This window comes from Zootoca vivipara, chromosome 6 (genome assembly GCF_963506605.1).
Source record: "Zootoca vivipara chromosome 6, rZooViv1.1, whole genome shotgun sequence".
Classification (NCBI taxonomy): domain Eukaryota; kingdom Metazoa; phylum Chordata; class Lepidosauria; order Squamata; family Lacertidae; genus Zootoca; species Zootoca vivipara.
The window spans coordinates 47,794,973-47,822,964 of NC_083281.1; the positions used below are offsets into that span (position 1 = coordinate 47,794,973).

The 27,992-nt window shown below is 51.1% G+C and overlaps 3 protein-coding genes across 9 annotated transcripts in view; 1 reads left to right on the forward strand and 2 right to left on the reverse strand.

Moving 5' to 3' along the window:
* FCSK (fucose kinase) overlaps positions 1 to 17,499 on the reverse strand; it is a 25,675-nt gene extending 8,176 nt beyond the window's left edge. For 4 of the 6 annotated variants that reach the window (XM_035119588.2, XM_060275923.1, XM_035119592.1 and 1 more), the window contains exons 1-16: positions 13,448 to 13,557; positions 11,537 to 11,655; positions 10,731 to 10,882; positions 10,513 to 10,563; positions 10,161 to 10,286; positions 9,935 to 10,007; positions 9,600 to 9,697; positions 8,899 to 8,979; positions 8,329 to 8,448; positions 5,419 to 5,593; positions 4,663 to 4,790; positions 4,083 to 4,184; positions 3,131 to 3,301; positions 2,808 to 2,878; positions 1,732 to 2,108; positions 869 to 1,079 (exon numbers count right to left, since the gene is read on the reverse strand). In XM_035119588.2, the coding sequence (XP_034975479.1) occupies positions 869 to 1,079; positions 1,732 to 2,108; positions 2,808 to 2,878; positions 3,131 to 3,301; positions 4,083 to 4,184; positions 4,663 to 4,790; positions 5,419 to 5,593; positions 8,329 to 8,448; positions 8,899 to 8,979; positions 9,600 to 9,697; positions 9,935 to 10,007; positions 10,161 to 10,286; positions 10,513 to 10,563; positions 10,731 to 10,882; positions 11,537 to 11,615 (2,015 nt within the window). In that variant the 5' untranslated portion in view covers positions 11,616 to 11,655; positions 13,448 to 13,557. Of the gene's footprint in view, positions 1 to 868; positions 1,080 to 1,731; positions 2,109 to 2,807; positions 2,879 to 3,130; positions 3,302 to 4,082; positions 4,185 to 4,662; positions 4,791 to 5,418; positions 5,594 to 8,328; positions 8,449 to 8,898; positions 8,980 to 9,599; positions 9,698 to 9,934; positions 10,008 to 10,160; positions 10,287 to 10,512; positions 10,620 to 10,730; positions 10,883 to 11,536; positions 11,656 to 13,447; positions 13,558 to 17,403 lie in introns of those variants that run through there. The other 2 variants (XM_060275924.1, XM_060275925.1) reach the window with 2 other exon arrangements.
* Positions 16,517 to 27,992, forward strand: part of ST3GAL2 (ST3 beta-galactoside alpha-2,3-sialyltransferase 2) — a 36,621-nt gene continuing 25,145 nt past the window's right edge. The window contains exon 1 of one of the 2 annotated variants that reach the window (XM_035119597.2): positions 16,517 to 16,780. The gene's annotated coding sequence lies outside the window, so the exon portion shown is untranslated. Of the gene's footprint in view, positions 16,781 to 18,416; positions 18,712 to 27,992 lie in introns of those variants that run through there. The other variant, XM_035119598.2, reaches the window with a different exon arrangement.
* On the reverse strand, positions 26,474 to 26,944 carry LOC118087184 (cytochrome c oxidase subunit 7C, mitochondrial-like). The gene has a single exon (XM_035119600.2). The coding sequence runs from the start codon at positions 26,768 to 26,770 to the stop codon at positions 26,582 to 26,584; it is 189 nt and encodes a 62-aa protein (XP_034975491.1). The 5' UTR covers positions 26,771 to 26,944; the 3' UTR covers positions 26,474 to 26,581.

The window sequence follows — 27,992 nt, forward strand, 5'->3', positions numbered from 1 at the left end:
CTCTCTCATGCAGGCCCCCAGATTCTTCTCCCGTCCTCTGTCTGCCACCACAGGCTTGCTCTGTAGGGCCACTTGTGAGCCTCTGTCCCTTGCGCAACTCCAAAGGCCCCCATGGGCCAAGGCATCTGCTCTGCAATACCCCATGGACATCAGAAGCAGAATCGAACCCTTGGTCTATGTAGCCCAGTCTCTGACTGGCAGCAGCTCTCCAGCACCTTGGCAGAGGAGGGTCCCTCCCATACATGCAGTGTTTTACTTGTATGCCCTATTTCCATAGTTAAAACCATGCTCAAGGCGGCTTACAACATGAAAAACATACTTAATTAGAAATATAACAAAAACAGCCATAAACAATAAATAAAACATCAGAAGCTGCACAACCAATTTAACAATTCCCACATTAAATCATAACAAGGTATAAAAATAAATATACATAAAATTATTATCAATAACCATAACAACTGTCCCCGCCCCCTAACAACATCCCAGCCCAATAGCCTGTTTAAGAGCCTCAGCTTTTGTAGCTGGAGTCAGTCAAGGGACCTGCCCAACCAGGCCAGGTGGAAAAAGGCCTCCCCATCACCTGATGCCAGGATTTGAGCTTGGCTCAGGTGCTTTGTCACTGCATACCTGCCCTTCCCCTGAGGCCTCAGAAGACAAGGCCAGCCCACCTTTCCATGTTCCTTCCCTCCATGCTCCCAGTGAGTGCAGGAAACAGCATGGCCTTGAGCAGTGATGGCAAAGTGTTCCTGGTCATGTGCAGACTGAGCTTTGCACAGAGAACTTGCCTTTGCCAGCAGATGGACAGGTGGGGCCAACAGGAATACAGCTTTATCACTACACACACACAAACACACACTTGCAGTACCTGTCCAGCCACTTCTTCCTCTCCTTGGCCAGTTCCTTGACACCCTCAGGGATGTCCCCCTTCTCAAGGTGCTGGAAGGCCTGGGCCCAAGCCACGTTGGCTGCCGGGCCACTCCGTAAGCCCCCTTCCCCTTTGGCCAGGCAGCCCAGGAGGTCAGCAATGCAAGCCAGGGATCGAGCAGCAACGCCAGGGTCTCTGGCCATGGAGGCAACTAGGAGGCAAACAAGAAGTGGCCTCAGAGCCCAAAAAGTGGCTCCTTGGTTTGAAACTGGTCTGTTCCTGGGAATGGCTACACCTGGGAACATTGGGAGGTTTTAATGGGTGTCAAAACAGTGTGCTCCCCAAACCCAGTAGTCCTTGGGAGGACTGGGAGGAACCGTCTCCACAAAGCCTGTGTGGATTCACAACACAAGTGTCCCTGGAGCCAGGAAGAGTGGAGGGGAAGGGCCAGCTCTAGGAAGAGCTTCAGCCACATGGGCAAGGCCAGTCTGCCATCTTTGAAAACAGCCAGGCTGGGCAATGGCAGAGCTGCTCACTGAGGCACTGGTGGGTGGAGCTGCCAGACTCCCAGGGAACTCTGGGAAAAGCTGAAGCAGAGGTGCAGGCTTCCTCAGACTGGGGAAAGGCAATCCATGGGCAACCAGAAGGAACCAAGGTGGAATTCTCATCCAGCCGTTGGCAGGCACTGGGTAGGAGCTCCCTTCCTTCCTTCCTTCCTTCCTTCCTTCCTTCCTTCCTTCCTTCCTTCCTTCCTTCCTTCCTTCCTTCCTTCCTTCCACTCCCATATATAGGCACCCTGCAATTAAAGGGGCAAAATGCTGCTCCAGACACAGAAACACACACACCCTGCCAGCATGTCTCACCCTGGTCTAGTGTCTCCAGCATGGCCTTGTGGTAGCCCTCCAGGGCTGCGGAGCGGATCAGCGGTAGAAGGCTGCAGTTGCTATGCTCCATCAGGACCTTCTTGGTCTTGCTCTGGGCCTGCAAGAAGAAGGTGGCCCTGCGGGCAGCCAGCTCCGCCTCCTGGTCCAGGCTCCCCTGCAGCTCCTCCCAGGACATGCGCCAGGAAGTCCGCCAGCGCTGCAGCTGCTCAGCCCCTGGAGGAGAAAGAGGGGAGCCCAAGAGCCAGAGGACGTCCCTGACTCCCAGGGGCTCGGAGGCATGCAGCACGGGAAACAGGCGGGCATTCAGCAGGCAGCGGCGGCTGGAAGGGGTGTCTGGGCTCCAAAGATCGTGACTCCTGGGCAGGGCAGGGATGGTCGCACGCCAGTCACTACCACCCAGCAAAGCACGGAAAAGTAGCCTCAACCCCACAAGGAAGGAAGGTGGCAGCCCCCAGCCAGCCCTCCTCGCTACAAGGCCACAAATCAGTAAAGTCCTCCACTCCAAATGAACAAAAAGGCTGCTTTGTCCCTCATTTTTAATGGGACTGTAAGGATCAAAAACCCAAACTTGCAACACAGATTGTACATTGAATATGAAATACACCCGGAAAGTGTCTCTTGAATGAGAATCAGTTGCACAAATTGAAATCTTGTATTAATTACTGTATATTCCTGCGGATAGGGCTACTTTTTAACCCAGGAAAATCTTCTCAAAAGTTGGGGGCCGTCTTAAACGCCGGGTCATATTTCTTATACGGCGAGTATATCCCAAACTCTGTATTTTAACTGGAAAAGTTGGGAGTTGTCTTATACACCGGAATATACGGTAGTTAATGATGAGCCCCATCACCTAGAGCTTGTGTCCAAGGAGGCATTTTTAATTTATAGTTTTAACTAATTCTGTGTTGTACTTTTCATACACTGTTCAGGGGCAATTGTAGATAAGCAGTACATAAATAAAATAAATGGAGGCAGAGCAGCAGCTCCACAGCACGGGGTGGGGGTGGCTGATGTGTGGGGCCCTCAAGAGAATGGGCTGGGACCTGTGCACGTACCGTATTCCAGTGTGGAGGAAAAACTCATTCCAGGGCATGTTCAGGTAGGTGCCGCCTTCTTCTGCCATACTCTAAAGAGAGAAGAGGGCAGGTGTGAGTGCCTCAGAGAAGTAGGAATAACCAATAGAATAGAGGTGGGGTGGGGCAGACAGTTCTGGGCTTCTTAAGGTCACCTGCCTCAAGACAAACTGCCACCCCCAGCTCTCTGAAGGAAGCAGCAGGGTTGCTGTGGGGAGTGGGATTCCCCAGAGAGTTGCAAGGTGCCTCCAACCCGTAGAATTTGGGCTCCTTCCCCCCATGCCAAGCAGACTCCTGTTACACACCTGCCAGTCGTCATGATGCCCACTCAGGGTGAAGACCTTACAAGGGATCCCTCTCAGCCTGACGGTGTGTCCCTGGACAACCACGTCCCGAAGCAGGTAGCTCCTGAGGGCCACGGAGGATGCCACATCCAGCCCAGTGAGGAGGCAGCCAGTGTGAATCTCCAAAGGGCCCTGGAGAAAAAGACCAAGGGGCCACAGGCATTTCTGACACGTGCTCAGCTCTGCTGCCACTGGAGGGAGCCCACACAGAGGTTGCTCTTTGGGGGTTGGAGTAGAGTTGTCAGGACAGCTGGGAGAGAGGGGAGACGGTTTGTCCACTGCCCTGGGCAAAACCCACCCAGAGAAAGCAGACCTGAGATCCCGGCTCAAGGTTGCTGCAGCCAGGTCACCCTGCCTGTGTGTCAGGCAACTAGCTGGCTGGGGAGAGTTGCGGTGAACAAATGAAGGATGAGGCTGCATTCAGTCAACAGAGGGCAGTGGCAGGCAAAACACCAACAGCTCTGGCTCCCTGCAACCTATTTACAACATTTTTGCCTCACCTCCTTTCCTCCAAGGAGCTCAAGGTGATGTATGTGGTTCTCTGCCTCTTCAGTTTATCCTCATAGCAGTCAGGTAGATCAGGCTGAGAGGCCGTGACTGGGTCAAGGCCACGTAGTGAGCTTCATGGGTGGATGTGGGATTCGAAACCTGGTCTCCCAGGTCCTAGTTCAACATTCTTAACCCCTACACCACACTGAACCTTGGGTCCTTGTCCTCCTCATATCATCTCCTGCCCTGGACCTGATCCTGCCAAACCTCAAGGCTTGGCCCAAATACCACCTCTGGGACTGGTTCCTGTTTCTAATCTGCCAAAGATGACCCAGGGAAGCCAAAGAGAGAACTTCTGGTGCCGAGCAGAGAACAAGGGCTGTTGCCAACCTCCTTACTCCCATCTCCAGCAAGCATGGCCCACCTTCAAGCGGCAGTGCTGGATCACGCTCCCAGGCCCCACTTTCACTGCTCCCTCCAAGAGGCTGTTGGTGACGGAGCAGCCCTCAGCCAGCAGCTGAGGCTCCTGCATGGGAAGGAAGAGGAAGAGGGGTCATAGGGAGTCAGGGAAGTCCAAGCAGCCTTATCTGCCTACATAAGCTGCCAGTCCTTATGGGTGGGGAGAAAAACGTGCAATCACGTGGGGCAGCAGCAGGTGAAATACAAGGCCCCAGAGCAGAGCTTAGCAGAAGGAACTGCCCTATATGAGCCCCATGGCAACTCTTTGCCCCTTCCCATCTGGCAACAGCTGCTCCTGCCCACACCTTCTAAATTACAAGAAAACCAGAATTTTGGAATTTTAATTATGGGAAGTTGTCTCGTCAGCAGAATGCACATAGACTTCAGTTTCACCCAGTTGCATATCACACCTGCTGCCCCACCCTGCCAAGCACACACACAACTGTGCTGCAGAGAAGGCTGCTGGGGTGAAGTGGGGGCCCCTCCCACAAAAACAAGGCACTCAAGAGCCTCTGAGGCATCCCCCAACCAGGGGTGGTACTCACAGCCACATGGGAATGTGCCACTTTGCAGAAGGACCTGCTGCGGGCATTGCCTGGGTGGGGCGTGAGGTGGCGGATGTGGTCGCTGGCAGACATGGTCATGTAGTCATAGCAACCCTCGGGGATGTATGCTGTGAAGAGGGAGGAGACAGAGGCCACCATTGGCACCTCAGAGGGTATCCCACACCGACAAGGCCTCCAAAGGCCTCTCGGGAAGGAAGGTCAAAAGAGGGAACGCATTACGTAGCCAGTGCTAGACCTACTGAAATCAATGGACACAGTGGACTCTGGTGTGCTCTGAGTAGAACTTAGCTGCCTATACAAGCCAATGTGTTTTGTCTCCCCGGGGCTCAGTCTGGCAGCCCCTCTCCTGCCTCCTACCGTACCAGAGAGAAACAGCCTCCCACCACTGCAGAGGAGGAGATGGAGAGACCTGCAAGCTTGTCTCCCTGGAGGCAGATGTCGGGATTTGTTGTGCAGTGTGCCCCTTGCCTCCCCACTGGGTACCCTTTGCCCACTCCCTAGGACAGAAAGCGATGCGCTGCCCCAGAAAACCAGCATCACCAAATGGTGGAAGGGAGGCCGATTTCACCAACGTGGAGCCTTCCAGATGTTTTTGACAACAACTCGCATCAGCCCCAGCATTGTATAGCTGGGCTAGCTACGGCTGATGAGTCAAAGTTCAAAACATCTCGAGGGCACCAAGCATCAGGCTGGAGAGGCTGGCTGGTATTGGACGAGGCAAGTTCACAACCTCACCCATTGTGAGCGGCGTGGCATGGAGAGTTTTCCACAGCACGGAACGGGCACTTCTCTCTGCCCCTGTCTCCTGGACATTGTCGCCACTGCCCATCCCTGGTCTCTGACCCTTCACAAAGGCCTCTTCACTGACTCCCTGAGCCATGCAGAGCAGGATGTCGAAGAAGAGAGAGAGCTGGCATGAGGGAAGAACAAGGAGGGGGTGAATGAGTCTTCTGGTCAGGGAAACATCTGGCTCCACAAGGAGACACCCAACCAAAGCATTTGCACATCATGACAAGTGGAGGGACAGTTTCCAAGGTGTGCAATGGACTGACTGGAATAACAAATGGGGTGGGTGGGAGAGATTGAAGGAGCACTGTCTCAAGTTAAAAGCTGCCCAGCAAGGCTTCCGGGGGTCTGCAAGGAAGCAGGCCTAAGAGCATAAGGAAAGCCTGCAGGATCAGGTTGGTGGCCCATCTTGTCCAGCCTCCTGCTCTCACAGTGGCCAGCCAGACACTTGGGAGAAACCCACAAGCAAGATCCGAGCACCAACAAACTTAAAGTAGCATGGGGACAGACAAAGGAGGGCACCTTCATCCCAGTGTGGCTCCCCTTTATCACATATAGAGGCCAACAAGACAATGGCCTATCCAACCCCCCAACAACATATGAATCAATATGACTAATCTGACCCAACAACCCCATTCTCACGCATACACACAAACCACATTGCAATCAGCCAAGCTCTGATAGAGGACCGAAACACATGATGCTGACACAAACACCCTGCACAAACATTACGAAACAGAAAATCATTATCCCTACCATCTCTCCCCTCCCCATCTCTCTCTCTCTCTCTTTTCTCCCAGCTGCATAATGCAGATGACAACAGTGTTTCATACCAAATGTAAACAAACTGTGGTAAAGACTCTTATTAATTGAAAGTGGATATACTATATATGTACTTTTCTTTGTTTATTTGCTTGTTTGTTACACAATAAAATCTTTAATAAAAACTTTTTTAAAGAGCACATTTCTCTCCTGTGGTTTCTAGCAACTGGTGTTCAGAGGATACTACATACCTCTGGTGGTTGAGGCAGAGAATAGCCATCATGGCTAGTAGCGGAGGATCTCTAGGCTCAGATAAAAAGCTCACTCACTGTTCTGCAAGATGCAGAAAGAGGGAAGCTGTGCAAGCTCCAGCGGTCTCTGTCTTAGGGAGGTGTTATTTCCCCCACCCCCCAAAAAAGGGTATTGGATACAGAAAAGGAGAGGAGAGAGAGAAAGAAGGGGCTTCTCAAAGTGCCCCACCCAAAAACCCATTTATTGTAGTTGTTAATGCCCATTGAGAGGTGGAATAACTGCTTCAGGGGCAAATACGAAATACTGTTTAGGCTGCTTCCTCCTTGGCCAAAGGCAGCCTCAGTTGTATAAGTCACAAGAAGAGGGAGGGAGGGAGGCCATTCCTCCACCACACAAACACACACACCTGCAAAAAGCTGCCAGGATTCAGGAGTAGAAAGAAATGATGGGGGAAGACCACAAGCAATTATTATTACAGACAGCATCACGGCATAAATTCCACCAAATACAATATGAAAGCAGAACAGGGTGCAGGCACAAAGCTCTGAGAACAATAATAAGATCAGTTAAACAAACTCAAATCTTCACACACACTCTAAAGAAAGGATTTCATCAGGTACAAAATTGATCTTCCACAAATGGTAAGGTTACACCTCAGGGAAAGCCTTCCTCTAAACAAAAATGTATTCCATAAGCACTTAAACATCATCCTGTGGGGTGCCTGACTGTTTTTGGTAGGTAACTGATTCCAGAGACCTTATGTTGCAACACTAAAAGCCTGGTTTCTAATGCAGGCTAAGGACACCTCTGGGGCAGGCAGTACTCTGGGGCTGCAGTTGCAGGGCAGCAATCTATGGTGCAAGGCAGCCCTAGACCCTTGAGAGATGAAGAAAACGCTTTTGCAGCAGATTATGCAAAAAAGCCCTCTCAGGGACAGACCATGAGATCCTTGGCAGCTTGAGGCATTCTTCCCAATGTCTAAGAAACCATCACTGCAACGCTAAAGCCAGCCCAACCTCACTGTCACCTGCCTCCTCATAAGGGAAGATGGGGAGCGGGCAACACAACTGCAGCTCTGTTGTAGCATATTTTGGTGCACATGGGCATCCCAACATTTTGCAGCCTCCAAAAGAAAACCCACCAGGAAAAGAGATAACTCAAATGGAGGAAAATTCACCATGGCAGGGAAGCCTTGAAAGGCTTCCAAAGCTGCAATAGGACCTGAGGACACTAGCGTGCCCACAAGCCCACAGCGCTGCTTCCTGCAATAGTTGTTACTGTGAAGAAGTGGGGGGACACATTTTCCCAACAACTCAACGCTGCAGTTAGAGAACAGGGGAAATGCTTTGCCCAGGAGCAGATGTGCTAGGTGTTGGTGTTGGGGACATTCTCTGGATCACTCATATTGACTGGAGGCAGCAGCCCATTCTGGGCCTGGGAAGACCCAGAACACCCCTCCCCAGATGGTGCCCTCCAGATGCTGGCTGCAGATGGCAGAAGCTGGAGGGTGCCATGTCGGCTGCCCCCCCCCCCGCTTGACTTGGCAACTCTTAACACAATCTTCAAGAGCACTTTGATCTCAAACTCAGGTTGGACTGGCCTTTTGAAGGCTGACTCAATGGGCCCAAAGCCCCACAGTTCACTCACCTGGCCTGCACCCTGCGACCATCCAGTGTGGGGGTCTCTGGCCAGGGGCTTGCTGCCGGCCACTCGGGACTTCCCCCAGACCAGCTGCGCCCTTCTTCCCATCTTCTGCAGCTCTCGCAATTCACACCTGGGCAGATTCATCTGCAGCCCCCCAGGTGATTTCCTCTTCCCTAACCTGCCTCTTCACAAGGGCCTCACCTGGATGGCAGGGGCTCCTGAGTCCAGCCCCATGTAGGTGCAGGCATCAAGGGGTGACATGACATGGGTGGCCAGAAGCTGCTCCGCTGCTTCAGAGGAGAAGAAGACAACCCCACACACCTGCAGGATTAATAAGCAGCTCAGCTTTTCAAGTGTGTTCAGCTCTTCAGTGAGATTTCAAGAGTTTCAGGCAGATGGTTCTGCTGCAGGCTTGCCCTGCAACTGAGGGCTCACCCACACTTAACTTTTGCCCTGCAGTTTGTAGCCACAGGTCCATGCTACCCTCACCCCCCGGATTTCCACAGAAAAACCTGCTCTTTGATGCTGAATCAGAATACATAGCCATTTGGGTTTCCATGGGTTGCCATTTGCTCTGGTTCAGTCTACCTCTGAATACCAGATTATGGGGAATAACAATGGGAAAGTTGAAGTTTCCCTCGGGTTCTGCTTGGGGGCTTCCTTTCCTTAGGGGCATCTGCTTGGCTATGGTGAGAACAGGATGCTGCACTAGATGGGTCTCATCCAGCTGCAGGGCTCTTCTTGTGACTCCAGCCCAGGCCCAGAACTCACCAGTGGGACCTTCCCGTCTGGCCCCACGCACTGCTGGATTTGGTCTTCGGGGCTTTGGTAGAAGATGTCATGCACTACCCCCTGGAGGGACAAGGATGAGCAGAGTTACCCCAAGGAGCGTCAACAGCCAATGCACTTGGGCAGCAATTATCTATGAGAGGAAGGCCTAACGAGACACGGTGCTAATCACTTTGTTGGCTTTTTTATTTTTCTCTGAAATAGTAGCCCGGAGACTGAGGCTTTCACCCTTTGTCTCTTCCACAGTCCTGATCTGGGCTGCATCTGCCAAACCACATCTATCTGCCCTGGAAGGAAAGATACACAACTATGTCTTCTTACGGGCCCATGAAAGTAGTGGGGCAAGTGAGGAGAGGCATCTTCAGATGCTGCTGGGTTTGTAGCTCTCATCAGATCCTGCAAGAAGCATGGCTAATGGCTAATGGCCAGGGAAGATGGGAGGAAATGCAAGGGAGGAAGATGCCTGGAGGAAAGCAAGCAGCCCAGGAGAAGGGTGCCTTCAAAAGGGAAAAACACCCAAAAGAACTCTGGGCCTGAAATTTGTTATCCATTACTTTTGTGAATTGTAGAGGCTTTCCAGACCAAGTGCCGAAAAGATCGTCCAGGATGCTCCTCTGCCTGTCCCAGGCAGGGGGTTAGAGGGGCAACTGGGTGGCTGCTGGAAGAGGCCTTGGGCGAGGTACCTGAGCGTCAGCGAGGTAGACTCCATGCTGCCTAGCATAGGAAATGCTCCCAGGCACAGCAATGACTCTCACCCCCTGGAATCCATGCCAGTCGATCTCTGGGAGAGGAGGGGAGGCATCCAGCTTTACATAAGATTTGGCAAATCTTGCCCATTGAGGAACACCCACCCATGACCTCCCAAAATAGAAATCAAAATTAAAGGAACACCTCAAAATGAATCAGGGGAGGAGAAAGAAGGCACTTTTTAGCCATTCCTCAGGACGCAACCTTTTCCGGCTTGCACAGAACCACCACTCTCTCCCAGCCAGTCCTTGCAGCCTCCCATACACCTCACCTTTCATGGTTGGGACTGTGAGAAGCATATCCGTGCTGGAAACCCAGACCCCTGGGGGGGAGCCTCTGCACACCTGGAAATGAAGGCAAGGAGGAGGAATCTGAGCCTGTAGGAGCAGGAGCTGCACCTCTGAGCCCCTGCAGGGCACGGTGGGGGTTGGCAGGGAGAGGGCAAAGCCCACCAAGGCACTGAAACAGGACAGCCTGCAAGGATCCACCACACTGACCTGGTGCATCAGGGTTGCAAGGAGGCTGTCCAGGTTGCAGGTGAGTGCCTCAGCAGGGGCTGCAGGATCCTCCAGGGGGAGGCAGGTGAATGCTCGGCTGCAGTCATCGAATAGGAAGTCCCGGCCCTGGCAAGAAGGAAAGCAGAATAGCAGAGCAGCAGAGGGAGCAGGCCGAAGGCACAGCCTCCAAGTAGCTGAGGATTAGGAGCAGCTTGTCCCATCCAAGAGGAGGGAAGTCTCCTGCTGTGGAAGCTCTTCTCCTTGGTGCCTGACTAGAAATGAGGCACCGCCCTCTTGCTCTTCTGAGGATCGCACCCAAGCACGGTCAGTACAGCCCCGCCACAGAGCTCACCATGTGCAGAATGAGGATCCAGGCCTTTTGCAAGACATCAGATGTGACCACCTGGAAGGAACATCAGAGGGGGGTCTCTTAGATTAGGAAATACAATGGTCTGGAAGCTGAAGGACAAAGGCAGGTGCCGTGAGCAGGGCAGAGGAGGCAGAAGGAGGCAGCTTGGGGTCAGGGATCCTGGCAGTGGACAGTTGGCATTTGTCTTCTCCCTTGCTCACCGTGTAGCCTGCTCGAGCGCTCAAGTGCTCAGCTGCCACTAGTAGTGCGTTGAGGGTGGCTCCTCCGCTGCCAACCTGGCCCTTGGGGTCTTCAACCGTCAGCAGGATGGGCTGTCGCCCCAAGGAGCCCCGATCCCTGCGGACCTCCAGTTCTGGAAGCCAAACGAATAGAGACTCAGTAAACACAGATCACAGCATAGAGAGGGAGAAGGGGGGAGGCCCCCGGCAGCTTGTGAGAAGCCCCGGAGGTAGGAGTGGAAGGGTCAGTGGCTCCCTGGTTGGTTCCAGCCTTTCCTGCATCCCTCAGCCCTGCCAGCCCTTGTCTGATGCTGGTCCAGCCATGCCTGCCAGTGGATTCTCAAATACTAAAAGTTTTCAGGGTGACCCAGGACACTGCTTGGGCTTGCTTTTGGTCAGGCAGCAGAATATTAAAGGCTCATAATTAGCTGCTAAGCCTGCCACCTCCCCAAAGACATCAAATCTAGCCTAAAGCGCGAGAATAGCAATTAAAGGATTGCCTACGATCAACAAGGTGTCGTCAGTGAAAAATTTAATACCATACTGCCAACTCATTTTTTAAAAAAACCACAGTGCTCTACAACAAAATCATGAAAGCATAATGAAATTACAAAATCACAAAATAGCTCTGGATTTTCAACAAAGGGTTGAGTGAGGTGGCCTACAAGCTCCATTCCAACTTCATTGTTCTGAGGCCCCCCCCCCATTTTTAATTCAGCTCCAGCCCTAACCTTGCCCTGCAATGTGTTGGCTCGGATCTCTGTGTGGACAGGAAGGCCTCCACTCACCTTTTTGGAAGGCAAAGACGCTGTCCTTGTGCTGACATGTCAGAACGATGACGGTCCAGTCCACCTCTCCTCCAGCCATGCGTTTAAAACAGGCCTCTCTGCTTTTTGCACTGCTGAGCCTGCAAATAAGGGAGCCACCTGCCAATCAAGCTCAGCTTAAAAGCCACTGATCTGAGTGACACAATTAAACAAGCCCTGCCAAATCACAAGGTTGGGCCCCTCCAGTATCTATTAGTGAACATGGAAAAGGGGTGGCATATGTCAGCCCAACCATGCAGTTCTTGGGTCTACTGAAGAGCCAACGTGATTTTTTGTTGGACTACAACTCCTATCACCACTGAACACTGGGTCATTTTTGGCTATTGCTGATGGGAGATGGAGTGCAACAACTTCTGGGGGACACCATATGGGTGCAGTGGGTGAAGAGAGTAGGGGAACCAGTGTTCCAATTGCTGTCTGCTTATGAATCTTGCTGGCTGATTGATGTGGGCTACCTGCTGTCTCACTGGACTACTGTGTGTCCCTGTGCCTGCCTGTAGGTAAACCTAAGTGGGTATGACTTCCCTAATGCGTACATTGTTCTTTCCCACTTCCCTCCTCCTGCCCATGCAATCTCAAATATACATTGGATGCCCCTTGCAGGACAGGGTGGGTAGGGCAGTGGCGGCTCTCCTCTGGCGCACTCTATAAACACCAGGAACACCATGGATGAAGTTATATGCAAAAATAAATAATACAAAGGTTACTGCATATCACCAAAGGGCATTGCATCTCTCTCATACTTCTCTCAAAAAGAAATGGATTTATGTTCACTCTCTCCTGGATAAAGTTTATTTATGCTGATAAAAAAAATTGGTCCCCAGAAGGCAAGGGGTCATTGATAGGTCTATGGGGAGCTTTGGGTCTCTAGCTTTTGTGGTCACCCCACCATTCTGGCGGCAAAGCAATTGTGAGGATCCTGCTCTTTCAGCGCTTTTGTGCATCATTCCTTCTTTCACAAGCTGAACAAATTAAGCTGAATATATAAATATAAAACATGCAGAATTAGCATGATTTATACTGGCTGCAAGATTTGTTTTTCTCTAATGCCACTAAACATAGACCTAAGTGTTTTAATCAACACAGCCTGACGTAAAAACAATCCTGGGCATTAACTTGGGCGGGGGAAACAAAACAAATTGTGCCAGGACTACTTGGCATTGGCATCCTGCCCCCCTGCCCAAGTAGGTGACTCTATTTTGTACCACAGTGAAACAAAGAGTTTGTGGGATCTTGCCACAGCCCCACTCCCATTACAAATAACTGCATTTTTGACATGCATGTGTGCCGCCAAAGCCAAGGCCTTCCTACTGGGCTCCCTGCCAACATCATCCCTGAAATTTTATCTTTTCCATTTTATCAGTTTCATTGTGTAGAGAGGAAAAACCCACCCCACAGTCTCACCCCAGAGGGCTCAGCATCTGAAGAATACTTGCTAAGCTTTTACATTTTTTAACGTTTTGTCATTATTGTTACATTTCTATCCCACTACCTTTTCTACAAAGAGCTCATGGAGGTGAAGATGGTTCTCCACCCACCTCCTCATTTTTATCCTCACACCCACCCTGTGAGGTAGGTTAAGCTCAGAGAGCGAGAGACTGCCATGGCTGAGCGGAGTTTTGAACCCAGGTCTCCCAAGCCCTATGAGGCCAGCACTACACACCACACGGCCATTCAGCTGCCCTTGAGGGGGGCATTCCCTCCCTCATAGGAGCCAGGCGCCCCCTCCACTCCTTGGGGGAAGGACTTTCCGGCCCTCTCACGGGGCTTCCTTCCGTGAGGCCCACTTTGCAGGTAGCGAAGCTGTTGCAGCCCGAAAGTGCATGACACGCTTACACGGGAGTAAGTCCCACTGGAGCCAAAACGACTTACTTCCGAGTAGACGTGCAACAAACCCCTTTTAAATATCGGATTAATCAGCCCCTCCTTAACACGCCACGACAACCTCCTCCTCTTGCACTGGCGCTTTAACTGAGCCCTCTTTCCCCTGGATCCCCACCCCACCCCGAGATATGCACTCTGGGAAATGTAGTCCACTCACTCACAAACCGGGGAAGGTCCATCTGCTCGTAGAACTACACTTCCCAGGAGGCGTTATGCTTCGAGTCGGGAGGTGGGGCTGCTCTTCCTTCTTTAAAGGCACAGGCCCTCTTTAGCTCACATAGGTGCCTCCTAACCAGCCTCTGCGGCGGCGATATTGCAGGACTTGAGTCAGCACCACCTTGCAATGCTAATTCCTTGGAAGTTTTATATGTGTGTGCTTGCGTTTGCGCGCGCAGTGGTCCTATGCGGCTTACTTTGAAGAAAAGCCCTCTGAGTTCAGCAGGCGTTAACTCTCAACTAGATGTTCAGCCGGATCCTATGCTCACTTACTAGGAATGAGCCCCTAAGACCTTCATTGGTACCCTTGGGTAGATGCCCCAGACCCTGAGCTTTCACTTAAATATTAAAAAGTAAGTCTCTGGACCTCCGAGAAAGAAATTTGGGAAGCAACTGTGAGGGTACCTTTGTAAGCAAACTGTGAGAGTGCCTTTCTGAAGTGAAATGAGCCAAACGCTTTCCCCCCTTGCGGCCTGCCACTCTTCTTAGCTAATCAGCAAAGTCAGAGTTATGAATGATTGACGACGAGCGCGATGTTCCGACACCAGGGGAAAATAATCCCGGAGTCTTAAAAGCGGCCGTTTCCTCCTCCCATTTGGTGTGCTTTCCCTGCCTCCTCCTCATTTTCTATCTAGCCCATGGAATCTCCACCGTTTCCACTGCCTTTACTACCAGGCAGCAATACTAGTATGCATCTTTCTTCTCAGAAAAGTGGTCCCTAAAAGGCTTATTCTGAGATCAGGTAGTCTCTAAAGAAAGTCATTTATAGTATGTGCACATAGCTGCCAAGTTATCCCTTTTTTTAAAGGGAAATTCCCTTATGCTGAATAGGCTTCCTCGTGAGAAAAGGGAAAACTTGGCAGCTATGTGTGCAGGCGGATGTTAAAAGAAAGCCCTTCTCTCCCCCGCCCCCTCTACAAACGTAAAAACGTCTTAGGCACGTTTCCTGGTGTGCAGCAGCTGAACGCCATACACTCTTTAAGAATTTACTGTATTGTTAACTTGCAGCACCATAATATACGTCTATTCAAAAGAAAGCCTCTTTGTTTTTAAGAGTGCTTACTCCCAGGTAAGCGAGTATAAGATGACAGCCTAGGCTTTGGTTTAGGTTGGCGCTAGGGAAAATCGGGTTTTTTGTACCTCGAATAGCTGCATGGCAGGCAGAATTTCAACAGGTTAATACTTTTCTGGTATGAAAAAGCCTCACCATGACTGTACTCGTTCTAATTTTGTGTTATGCTCTGTCCCCCTCCCTGGCAGCCATCCCTGTGCCTTGAGTAGTACAGCCCAAAATTCAAAAGTCTTCAAGCAGGAGGCTTTCCCAGCCTTGCTTGAAGGAGTTGAACCAGGAGTTGCACCTGTCCTGGGACCTTTTGATTGCAAGTCAGGTGCTCTGCCACTAAGCCTTTGCTCTTCATGAGTCCCCTTAGCTTGCTCAGTGTGTTAAGAATGTGCGTGAGAAAGCAGGCTGTCTGTGGACTTGTGAGAGTGTGTATGTTCTGGGCTATTATTCTCAGGTCCCATCCACACTATGCATTTAAAACAGCATCTTGCTACTTTAAATGGTCATGGATTCCCACAAAGAATTCTGGGAACTGTTGTGTGATAAGGGTGCTGGGAGTTGTTAGGAGAGCCCCCCCCCCAAGCTGCAATTCCCAGAGTTCCTTGGGCAGAGCAATTGATGTTTGAACCTACTCTGGAAACAGGAAATGGGAAATGTAATACAGGAGATGTATTAGTGCACGTGGGGAAAACAAGTGTCTTGTGCTAACCATGTGATGGAGGAGCTGTCCAAAGAGTTCAGAGGTAAATAATGAATGAGATCTCTCCTCGTGGCAGGAAGCTTAGCTATTGCTCCATAAGATGGGACAATCTGAACACTGAAAGTGGGCTTGGGGGTGGGGGTCTGCTGATTGCTCAAGAACTCCCAAATCAACAATGGGTGCTTCCAGGCAACAACCTGCTCATTGATTTGCTTGCATCCCTCCACCATTCTTTTTATTGCTGTTCGTTTGGGGAAGAAGCACGCAGCTTTGCAACCACTTCACCTGAGTTCGGCAGTACGTGATGAAGGCAGGACGCTTCTAGACTGTCGCTAACTCAATCAGGCATTGGCAAATTCGGGTCTCACAATTACTGCACGTTGGGAGATTTTGCACATTGAACGAATTCCCCCCCACCTACCCAAAGATCGAGGGGTTTGGGTTAAGGAAAGTGCCGGGAAAATGCTCTTCTTTGCATCCGACTTCCTCACAAACAAATCAGTATACAGTAGTTCAATAAATAGTCAATCCCGGGGGGGGGGGTGAGTTTTACCAATAGTGACTCGAGGCTCCCCCACCTTTTAGAGGAGCTGTCCCTTTAGCAAGCACAACCACCGAGCTCCCCGCACCCCAGTTTTCTTATTTCCATCCGCTCTTCTCGGAGGTCGGTTTATGCCGCCTTGCAAGGAAGCGCACAGCCTGGCTTTCTTGGCCACGAGTAGCGCATTAAAGGCCGCGCGCCGATGCCCTGAAAGAGCGCGTGCTCCTGCCGGTGCCCTTGCTAGATGCCTTGGGGCAGAGATCTCGGAAAGCGCCGGGGACGCGTCCCGCAGGGCTAGGAGGGCTACGTAGCGGCGCCCACCCGATCACAGAGGCAACGGCAGCCCTGCTGGAGAGGAGTGGGCTGCGGCGGTAGCCCCCTCCACCCGCTCTTCCCACCGCCGAGGCGAAGCTGGCGAGGGGCCGAAGAGGCGGTCTCTTCTTCCCGCCCCGGGGGCCGAGGCAGCTGGGAGCCCCCCGCCCCTCGCCCCTCCGCAGAGTCTCCGCCCCTCCTCCCCTCCCCTCCGACGGCCGGCCTCGCTCCCTCCTTTCCGCGCGCATCTCGGCCGGCGGAGCGGCGCTGAGGATGGGGCGGCGGGGCGCCTGCGAAGGCAGCAGCCAGGAGCCCCGCGGCAGGACAACGACGCTGCCCTTGCTGCTGAGGAGGCCGCTGCCGCCGCCTGGTGAAACGGGGCTGAGCTGAGCTGGGCCCGGTGTCGCCAGTCCGCCCGCCCGCTGCCGCTGAATCCCCCAAACGCCCACCATGGATGGGGCCCGCGGCAGCCGCCGGCCGCAGAAGCAGGTAAGGGGCAGGCAGGACGACGACGACGAAGAGGAGGCCTGCGCGGGGCTGGGCAGCGAGCAGCTCTTTCCGCCGCCTTTGTCTCTCCGGCCCTCCGGGGGAGTGGACCCGGCCCGCAGAGCAGCCCAGTGGGGCGGACCGCCTGCCTGCCTGCCTGCCGCAGCATCGCGAGGGGCTGCTGAGCTGTGGCAGAGGCCGAGGGAGGGCCCGGCCGGGGGCTGTTGCTGCTGCTGCTGCTGCTCCCTTCTGGCTTCTCTTGCTCTGCGAAGCAAAGGGGCGCTCGGTCGCCGCCGCGCTTTCAGGGGCTTTTCCCGCTCGGGAGGGCGCCGCCGCCTTGGGTTCTGCGCGCCCGGCTGTAGCTAGCCCGGCGGAGTTCTGCCGCTGCTGCCTGTGAGGGGTCCCAGGTTTCGACCTGGCTTTGCCGGGAGGCCGAGCCGAGCCGGGATCTCTATTCTGGCAGGGGGGCCGGGGATTATCCTGGGCCCCTCGCCTTTCCAACGCGTGCCTCCGGGATCCCTGGCTTGAAAAGGGGCTGCTTCCGGCCGGGCCTCTTGCCGGCTGCTCCTACGGAGTCTTCCTCAGCCCCGAAATCGGTAAAATTCGGTATGTAACCGGAGTATTACCTTGCCACGGCTGTTCCCTCTGCATTCGGTTGCTTCTGGGCATGTGTAGAGTGGACTGCCTGCCGCAGCTGAGAGCACTTTGAGGCAGCACCTCTCTCGTTGTTTTGCGTTGGTGCCCAAGAGTTCGAAAAGGGGTCAATTGCCTCCTGAGGGCACTTCAGTGGCAGAGAGTGCTGGAGTGGAAGACCCCGGGTCCAGTCCTGGAAGAGCTGCTGCCAGTCCGTGTAGGCAGAACAGGGCAAGATGGATCCATAGTCTGACGGCAGCCTTCCCCAACTACCTGCCTTCCATATGTTTTGGGCTGCGCTTGACCCCAGCATCCTACAGCTGTGCTAGGTGAGAGGAGTTTCAGTCAGAAACATCTGGAGGGCACCAAGCTGGGGGTCCATCCACCCCACCCCATTCTCTGTTCCCAGCACTGGTCAGCCAGAAGTCTCAAAGAGAAGCCCCACAAATTGGACATGATGGCAACATTGCATGCCCCCAGCACCTGCTGTCCAGAGGTAGACTGCCTCTGGATGTGGAGGTTGCATTTAACTGTGATGTTAGACAAAGCTATAAAGGGAAGGCCTATGTCAGTGGCAATCACTGCCCCTTGTGGTGAGGGGTTCCCCATAAACTGATGGTTTGTTTTGTGTGATTGAATGGACTTCCATCCTTACTTAACAGTCTGTTGTCAGCAAACTTCATTGCATGACCCTGGGGCCTAGTTTTTAAAAGAGCTTCGACTTCTTTAACTGTGTGATGTCGTCAGTCATATGTATCAAATTCTTACATCTTGATACAGAGCACCACCCAAACCTGTGTTTCAGGTCAGCCTTGACAAAAGTCTCTAGCCTGCTAAGAGACTGCTAGCAGCCTGCCCTGGAGGATTCTTGGCTGTCGAGTAAGCAGACTGGGGGGAGGAGGGAGGGAGAGATCATTCTGCTGCCCTTGAGCCATTGGGCCAACCCATTTGCTTTCTGTGCTGGTAGCCACAAGGGAATTGACCTTTCTTCACAGCTCAGCACAGAAAGCAAGTGGGCTTGGATCTGCTCCTCTGCTAGCCTGTTGTTGTGTTTCTGTTTTGGCTTCCTTCTCCTCTCTGTGTCTACAACAAAAACCAAGCCATGCAGTGATCTCTCTCCCCACCAGCCTACTCACTTGCCAGCATGGAATTCCTTGTTGCCTATAGCGACTAGGCTTGCTATTTAAAGCTGGTTCCGATGGGTTTCTCTCTCCAGCATTTTGCACAGTGAGGACGGATGCAATTTCTGCTCTCCAGCAACCCTTTGCCATCATGGCCCTGGCTGGCTTCCATTTCCTGAGGTATTTAAATTGGTTGTCTTTATGCCTTTAGGAAAGAACACTTCAAATGTCTTCATTTGCTGTTTGCTGTATGCACTTGTCTGCTCAGGGTTTGTGTTCCTTTTTGTTCTCATTCAGGGGCAATATGCTTTGCACTCCCTCCCCCCCCATTCTTATGACTTCTACCGTGTTTCCCCTTTTTTAATACGTAGTCATTAAGTAAGCCATGGCAGGATTTCTAGGCATGTGCGAAACGTAAGACATACCCCGAAAATAAGACATACCTTGGAGAGGTTTGAGACCATGTGGGAGGGGGTGCATGAATTGAGCGCGTTGCCAGGCGAGCCGCGCTGGGAGCCTCCCCGCTCTTCCCAGGACTTTTTTCCACTCGGGCCGAGCGCCCGGACAGGGAAACCCCCCGGCGTCGGGAGCGCTGCTGGCCCCTTCCACGCCTCTGGAGCATTGTGGGCTGCATGGCCCAAGGCTGAGCGGCGGCGGGAGGCCCGCTGGCCCTTCCATGCCGCCAGGGCAACGGACGGCGGCGGGAGCGCTGCTGGCCCCTTCCACTCCTCTAGAGCGTCGTGGGCTGCATGGCCCAAGGCTGAGCGGCAACGGGAGGCCTGCGGGCCCTTCCGTGCCGCTGGGGCAATGGGTGGCGGCGGGAGCGCTGCTTGCCCCTTCCGCGCCTCTGGAGCGTCGTGGGCTGCATGGCCCAAGGCTGAGCGGCAATGGGAGGCGTGCGGGCCCTTTCACGCCGCCGGGGCAACGGACGGCTTTTTTTCCTAGCTGCTTTTAAAAACAAGGCGCTGGACTGGAGGCACCTTTGGTTTGGTCCGCCTGGGCTCTTTCTGTTTAAGCGCGGGAGAACAGTTCTTCGGAGAGGCTCTCCCAGCTCCCGCCTTGGGCTCTGCAGCACCACCTCCCACACAGAGGAAGCGTGAGAAGCGCAGCTGCCGAGGGCCCCGCTGACCCCCGCGGAATCCATCACGCCCCTCCCTCAAAGCCATGTTGTGCCGGAGCAGCCCAGCAGCTTAGCCGGCAACGTCTTGCCCCGCTCCCAATCCGCCTTGCCACCCACGACTGGGCCATTTCAGATTCCACCCCACTCCTGCCCTGCCTCCTCAGCCGCTGTGCGATCTAGCCCCCGCCAGCCAGCCGCCCAAGCCTGGCTCCTTGAAGGCTTCGCCTTAGCAAAATCCCTGCCTAGGCTGGAGCTGGGGGAGCCTCGCGCCATCGCTTCACACACCCGCTCACGGCGCGCCCCAAGCACCAAGCTACCCCGGCGAGGGACCTGCCCGGTTCCCGCGTGCGCAGGTTCAGGCCGCGGCTTCGGCACCGAATGGACGGTGATGGGAGCGCTGCTGGCCCCCTTCTGCCCCGCCGGAATGTTGTGGGCCGCATGGCCTCGGCGCCCAGAACCGGCGGCTGCTGCAGCGCCAAGCAGCGCCCCGAGCCAGCGGCCTGTCATAAGGTACCGACTATACTTTCCTCCCTTCCTGTATTCCGAGAGCCAGTCTCTGCAAATTTCACCTTTCCTGTCTGCCTTATAAGACCAACGAGCAACAGAAGGTACCGTAATAAAATAAAATAAAAACCTAATAAAAAAATTAAGACATCCCCTGAAAATAAGACACCTTGTGTTTTTTTGAGGAAAAAAAGTTATAAGACGGTGTCTTAAAAAAGGGGAAACACGGTATAACCCCAGGCAGAATTGCAGTTGACTGTCAGGAGATGCAGTAGAATGGTAGCATGTATGTTTTTGAATTTGCACCTTCTTGTATTTAAACACTATTGCACAAATATTTCATTCCCCCCCCCCCAAAAGGCTTTGCATAAGTCAGTTAAAGGCCAGTTTAAAAGTGAGTGAATGAAGCATATCTAGTCCATTTCATAATACTAATATTAATGTTCAATTAAAAGCAACACTGAATTATTTGTTGAAGAGGATCTTAAATCAAATGAATATATAGACAAAATGCTTCATTGGGCAATATGCTGAGTTCTTGTTCCTCTGTGATACATACTATCTAAGCCTCTACTATAGTCGTTTCAAAAGAACCTCCAAGTTTCCTTAATGGATTTTGATTCTTCCCTGTAACATCTCTTTTACAAATCCTTCATTGTTGAGTAATTCTCTGTCCTGAAATTAAATACGACTTGAGTAAGACTTTCTGGACATTCTTCCACTCACAGACATGTTGAATTTGATCATGCTGTGCTAGCTGCTGCTCCCAGAAAGTTTTTCCTGTGCTGTTACTTAACAGCTTCCTGCAGTGCTCCATGATTCAGATTTCCTAAATGGATATTGAGGGAAACCAATGAAAGGGTTAATGAAATTAGGAGGGTCCAGGAGGAGTGGCCTGATATTTTCATAAAACATGTGGCTGGAAACTTTTAAATTAAAGCTCAGGGTTTTCCAAATTCTGTGCCAGACAGCAGTTTCTGTGACTGCCCAGGAGTTGAATTGGATAGCGCCCAATAAGATGGTTGCAGTCAAAGCTGTGGGGCAACTGAATCCTCACCTCTGAGCATAGTTTATGTGATGCTTCTGTGATGGATGTGGGCCCAGAACAGAAGTGCTTGGTGAAGAAAACGCTTCTGTGCCCATCACTGCTTTCAAAACACCACAGTATAAAATATTCTTTTATTGACATATCTGCACTATTGGCATAGCCTCCCACTTGTTGTCTTGGTGTGGCATGGTGTGCTTTGCAAAGAGTTGGGGGTCCAACCTTGTCGAGTTTCTTGGACTGCAGGTTCAAGGATTGGGCTGGAAGGTTTTTAATGAAAAAAATATTAGCACCCATTTGGCTCCCATCTTAGACTCAGGAACCAGTTCAGACTTGCAGTTGAAAATAAGCAAGTTGATGAGCACACTTGTTTCAGTTTGTGGGCAATGCAACACACATCCTGTTACCAAACCCCCTGAAGTCACTGCATGGTAAAATCTGCAAGATCCCAAGCACAAAGCATACATGGCCTGGTTGTTTCTTTTAATTAAAGTCCTGGTTGAAACCTACTGTTACAAGATGTAAAAGGCAAAGACATTTTAGAGAGTGTGAGAAAAGTTACTGTGTCTGGAGCCTGCTGTGCTCCTGATGATGTCAAGGGCTGCAAACCAAACCTGCCCTGAGGGGGCAGCAGCCAGCTTGAGGCTGCTCAGGAATTTTCTGAATTGTGTCTGGATTTCTGTTGTTTCTAGAGCATCTGTGCACACTGCACCTCCTCTTGGATGATAGGGCCTGCCACTTTGACCCGTACTTTTGCAACTGCTGAGCTTGACTGCTTTGGTATGCTTCACGTGGGGCTGCCCTTGATGATGACTTGGGAGATGCAAAATTCTGCAACCCATCTGTTAAAGGGAAGAAGCAAGGAGCATATTTTCCTCCTTCACTTCCAGAGGAGGGGTTGGCACCACAGCTCATTGGCCCAGTTCAAGGTGCTCATGCTTAACCTGTAAAGATTCCCATAATCTAGTACGCAGATGCCTCTGACACAAGTCATCTCTATTGCTTTCTTTGTTTACCCAATCAGATCCTGCTTCATTGAGAGCATCTGTTGCTAGGACGGCACTCTCTCCCTCTGGAACTGAGAATTTGTTCATCTTATAACTTGAAAGGACTGTCACAACTTTTCCTTGCCTGCTTCTAGCACAGCCTATCCCAGTCTGGTGCCCTCTGGATATTTTGGACTACAACTCACATCAGTTCTCACCAGCACAGGTGTATGATGCTGGGGCAGATGGCAGTTGTGGTCTGAAGCATCTGGAGGGCATCTGATTGGAGGAGGCTGCTCTAGGATTTTTCCTTGGGGTTTTTTTCTCAAAGGCTGAGAACATCTTCTACCTAAGGAGGTTGTTTTTTTTAATTGTGGTTCATCAGTTGTTTGCAGTTGCCTTGAACCCATGTCAGAAAAGCAGCAAATACATATTTTAAAATAAACAATGAAAACCATTCGAGGATGGCTAAGTTGGTAGATCCAGCCCCAAGGCAGTTTCACAGACTAGCTGAGGTGCAGTAAAAGTTTGCCCAGGGTTCTTACCTGAGAGGAGAAAAGAAAGGAGTTCAAAGTTTTTCCTCACTTTAATTGCCTCTTTATTTTCTATGTGACATCTAAATTATCTTACATCTGCACGGAGTGCAAGGGAGCCAATAGCAAAAGTGCAAAATGTACTTCTGGCCTTTGGAGCGTGGCCTGCAAACCAGAGGCAGGTTCTTGAGAAGATAGTTGATGGCCAAATTCACATTTGGTCTTTTCAGTAGCTGTTGCAGTTAAGAGGCCTCCTTGCTCTTTGTATGTGTGTGAGAGACAATGCTTCTAGGGGTACTGATGGACAAGTGTGTGATCTGCATTGTACTCGGATCTGTTTCTGTGCAGTGTTTTGTAGAGAGATGGATGGCACCAGAGCCATCTTAGTTAACTTCAGTGCAACACAGATTCTTGCAGGGCTCTTTAGGTCTGACTAGATAGGTGCCTTTCCCCCCTAACCTTTTCTAGATCTGTGTGCCAGAGCTCCAGAGGAAGGGACAATGAACGCTGGACAGCGGCAGCCACATATTCCACCTGCATAAAGCACTTTAAACTGTACAATTGAATCTGTGCTGTGGTGCCCAGTGTGATATAGTGGGCAGTTAATTATAATTGCAACAGTTAACCTTGAAGGATAATCCAGTTGGACACTTCAACTCACTTTACAACAACAACATCTAAAATGAGCTGGAGAAATGTATACTCAGGCAGTGTTACCGTTACTATGGCCCAGATTTCTGAAACTTCTCAATATGTACAAAAATACCCAGGCACCCACTCTCTGTCCAGAAACCTTTTAAAAGGGTGACTTGTGGGTTTCATTGGCCCACACAGACCTAAGAGGAGGAAGGGGGAGCCCTTTCAAGAGCACAGAGAACTGAGGAATGAGGGGGGCACATGGGAAAGGTTCCTGCCCATTTAGCAGCCACTTTCCTTCAGGTACTGTGAGGTTTGCGGTTTTGCTATTCATGCAGCCTCTCTCCAGTCTCCTGATTTTCCTGTGGATAGAGCGTAGGCTCTTGGCTCTGTTTGGCTACCACCACCGCTGCCACCTGCTCCTGTAAGCAGCCAAGCCTTGTTCACCTACACAGGAGGATGTGGAGTTAGCCTGAATCATGTGCTCAGCCTGCAAAAGTGGCTTCATTGGAAAGTTTAAATACCCAACGGTTACTTCAAACCCCTTACTTGCATTGTAACTCCTGCCCCCAATCAGAGAGTGTTTTAAGTAAAGAGGGAGCTGAAAACATTACCAGAGTGTGATCTTCTCTTAGAATGACTCTGTTCCAAATCTAAAGCGATTTGGGGTGTGAAGTTCCTTCTGGCCAGCACCATATCTCAATCTGTTTGCCGGTCCCCACTCACTCGGTGTAGGAACTCCATGCAAATGAAATGTTGGGGTTTGTTTCAGCATAAGCTTTACTTAAGTTGTAAACCACCCTGTGATCTACAGATGAAGGGCAGCATAAAAAAATTAATTACTCATACAGTAATCCTAATAATATGGGACGCAGGTGGCGCTGTGGGTTAAACCACAGAGCCTAGGGCTTGCCGATCAGAAGGTCGGCGGTTCGAATCCCCACGATGGGGTGAGCTCCCATTGCTTGGTCCCTGCTCCTGCCAACCTAGCAGTTTGAAAGCACGTCAAAGTGCAAGTAGATAGATAAATCGGTACTGCTCTGGTGGGAAGGTAAATGGCATTTCCGTGTGCTGCTCTGGTTCCCCAGAAGTGGCTTTGTTATGCTGGTCACATGACCTGGAAGCTGTACGCCAGCTCCTTCGGCCAATAATGCGAGATGAGTGCAGCAACCCCAGAGTCGGTCACAACTTGACCTAATGGTCAGGGGTCCCTTTACCTTTACTTTAATCCTAATACATTTTATTCTATAGCCCACCCTTTCTTTAAGAAGCTGAAGGTGAAGAACCTGCTTCCCTCCATCTCTTCCATTTTATAGAAATTGTGCCAATCTGCATATTGTATCGCATCCTATAAGAAGAGCGCTACAGCTGGATCCGACCAGAGGTCCTTCTAGGTCAGCTTCCCATCCCTCTTGGTAGAAGCTCTTTCTGACTGCCCCCCCCCAGCCTTGCCCTCTCTCTCTCCCTGGGCCAAGGCCTTGCCAAGCTGCCTCCGATTTATCTGTGGTTGGCTCAAATTCCCCCTCAATTGGCAGTTTCCACCTGGTGGAGTCTGCAGGCTGATATCTAGCCAATGGAAGGATCTCAACGGCTCCAGCAGAGCTGCTGCTGCAGTGCAGCACCATGAAAAGGAGGTGGGGTTCCTCTTCCTCCTCCTCCTCCCAGAAAGTGTGCCAGATGCACACTCAAGTCTAGTGCTGCTTTTCTGCAGCAACTGTTATGAGAAAAAGGAGGACCCTCCTCTTAAGTGATGGCGCAATGGATTCAGCATGCAGCATGGGCCCTCTGGAGAAGGTGACTGTTTCCACAGAAACTGTTATAGGATGCCGACCCACCGTGCTCTTCCACCACCTTCCCTACCAGACTTCCAAGCTCAGTGCTTATATTGGGGAAACACATGTTTTCCGAATGAAAATTGAAGAAGGGTTTCCCTTTTGGCACCCAGCAAAATCATTTGGCTCTAAAGGAGCCATCCCCTCTGTTCTGGTTGGACAGAAGAAGGAAGTCCAGGGCAGTGAGGCCAGATCATCCAGTCTGCATGAGGTGAGAGTTCATTTGCACCTAGTGTCCAGCATATGGAATGACAGGCAGGGCAATTGCCTTAAATCAGGCTTGGCCAAACTTGGCCCTCCAGCTGTTTTGGGACTACAATTCCCATCATCTTTGATCATTGGTCCTGTTAGCTAGGGAAGATGGGAGTTGTAGTCCCTAAACAGCTGGAGGGCCAAGTTTGGCCATGTCTGCCTTAAACTGATAATGAAGCAGCAGGCCCAGAATGCATCAGATTGCATTTAAGAGCAAGTTTTAGCTCCCATGATTCTTCATGAAAGTGATGGAGAACGAGCAGAAAAGTTGCATTGTAATCACCATAAGCCTGTCCCATGCTGGAGGCTGGGTTGAGCCTTCAGGAAGCAAAAGAACTGAGAGTACCCAGAGCAGCTGACTCTGGTCATCTGCAGTCAACAGGACCCTTGCATACCAGGGCAGGAAATGTCTGTAGTTGGTCTGATAAGGTGGCTTTTTAGAAGTCTGTAAGACCAGGCCCGATTTTTCCTTTTCCTTTTTTGAAGGCCACTTCCTTTCTTAGCCTCTTTTGTTTTGCTGCAGCTCTCATTTGAATAGAGGGCAATTCTGAGTGCATCTCTCTTGACAACAGGCTCAGACTCTGGGCTCATCTACACCTCCATTTGCCCCACTGGTTTCCCTCAGGAAAACACAAGTTTTAGTGCGGAATCGGAACAATGGGTGCATTCTTCTTGAAGCTGTCGAGCTGTGAAAATCACGTCCACTGTCCCCCTAGAAGGTCCAAAACCATTCTGGGATTCAGGAAGGGTAGCCTTGGATATTGTTAGGAGATGGTTTGCTAAGGCCCTTGCAAGAATTTTGCCGGCTGCAGCTAATAAAGAGATGCCTCAATAGTTTCTACAATCTGTTCTAGTACCTTTAAAAAAAAGAGAGAGATTGATAATTTTGGTATCCCTAAAGTCTGCTGAGATCTCCTCTCCCAGATTTTTCTGATGAACTTGTGAAGTTGTTGTGCAAGCTCAATTCTGCCCACTTTGAAGACTACGGCAGGTATCCCATCAGGTCCGCTGGCTTTGTTGTTGTTTTCCAGATTTAATTTTTATTTACAAACCCATCCAGTGTGATTAGTCTTAGGAGTATGCTTTCTTTCAGAAAAGTTGTACTCTAGATAAACTTCTATCTTCACTCCATTAATGTATGTTTACTTCTTGAGTAGCTGGTGCCTTACAATAAAAGGAGCAGCAAATCCACTTCCAAAGAAGGCTGCCATCATTGCCAATAATCGCCATTTGTTTTCCACAGAAAAAGGGAGGTTCTTTCCAGGCCCCTCCTCATAATGCGAACGGCAAATGGCCGAGGTGGCGAACCGGCGGACGCTGACACCCAACATGGCGCCGGGAGGACGAGCATGCAACAACAGTCTTTGTTGTTTTTCATTTGGTTAATGGTTTTGGAGATACTGCACGCTCATCTCTAATTTGTTTTTGAGAATTTGTGAGAGGACCTCAGCAGCTACGGGGCAGTTGCAGCTAAGGAGATTCTGACAATGTTCTTTCCAGTGCAGTGTAATAGCTTCTTTATCTTTTAGAAGTGTGGTACCATCTGTTGAGCTTAGGGGGCATATGCCATGATTTATTGGCCTATAGAAGGTCTTTGTGGCCTTAAAGAAATTCTGTGCATCGTGAGTGTCAGCTAAGTGCTGGATCTCTTGACCTTTTTTTTTTTTTATCCACCTCATGTTCTTTAGTCCTCTGGTTCTTCTTTGGACCTCAGCCTTAGCGTTGGCATAGGGGTTTTTTCTTAGTGGCACAATTTCTATCTCTTTGCCAGATTTGAAAGGCCTTCCTTTTCTTGTCAATAATAATAATAATAATAATAATAATAAATTTTTATTTATACCCCGCCCTCCCCAGTCAAAAACCGGGCTCAGGGCGGCTGACACCAACAGAATTACAATAAAACATAAAAACAATTAATTAAAATACAGTATTAAAATTTAAAATGCAGCCTCATTTCAAGTAGGCCATAAATCCAAGCCATGAGGGAGGAAAACACAGGGGTCAGGCTGAGTCTAACCCAAAGGCCAGGCGGAACAGCTCTGTCTTGCAGGCCCTGCGGAAAGATGACAAATCCCGCAGGGCCCTGGTCTCCTGGGAAAGAGCGTTCCACCAGGTTGGGGCCAGTACTGAAAAGGCCCTGGCTCTAGTAGAGGCCAATCTAGCCATCTTATGACTCGGGATCTCCAGAATATTATTATTTGTGGACCTTAAGGTCCTCCGTGGGGCATACCAGGAGAGGCGGTCCCATAGGTACGAGGGTCCCAAGTCGCATAGGGCTTTAAAGGTCAAAACCAGCACCTTAAACCTGATCCTGTACTCCACCGGGAGCCAGTGCAGCTGGTAAAGCACTGGATGAATGTGATCCCGCGGCCGGGACCCTGTAAGGAGCCTCGCCGCAGCATTCTGCACCCGCTGGAGTTTCTGGGTCAGCTTTAAGGGCTGTATGTGTTCAATAATGTGTTCAATCTCACTGTCATTCTCATCAAACCAGTTTCTTGGTTTGGTATCCAATAGTTTGTTCACAGGCTGCAATAATGGATTTTTTAGCTTGGT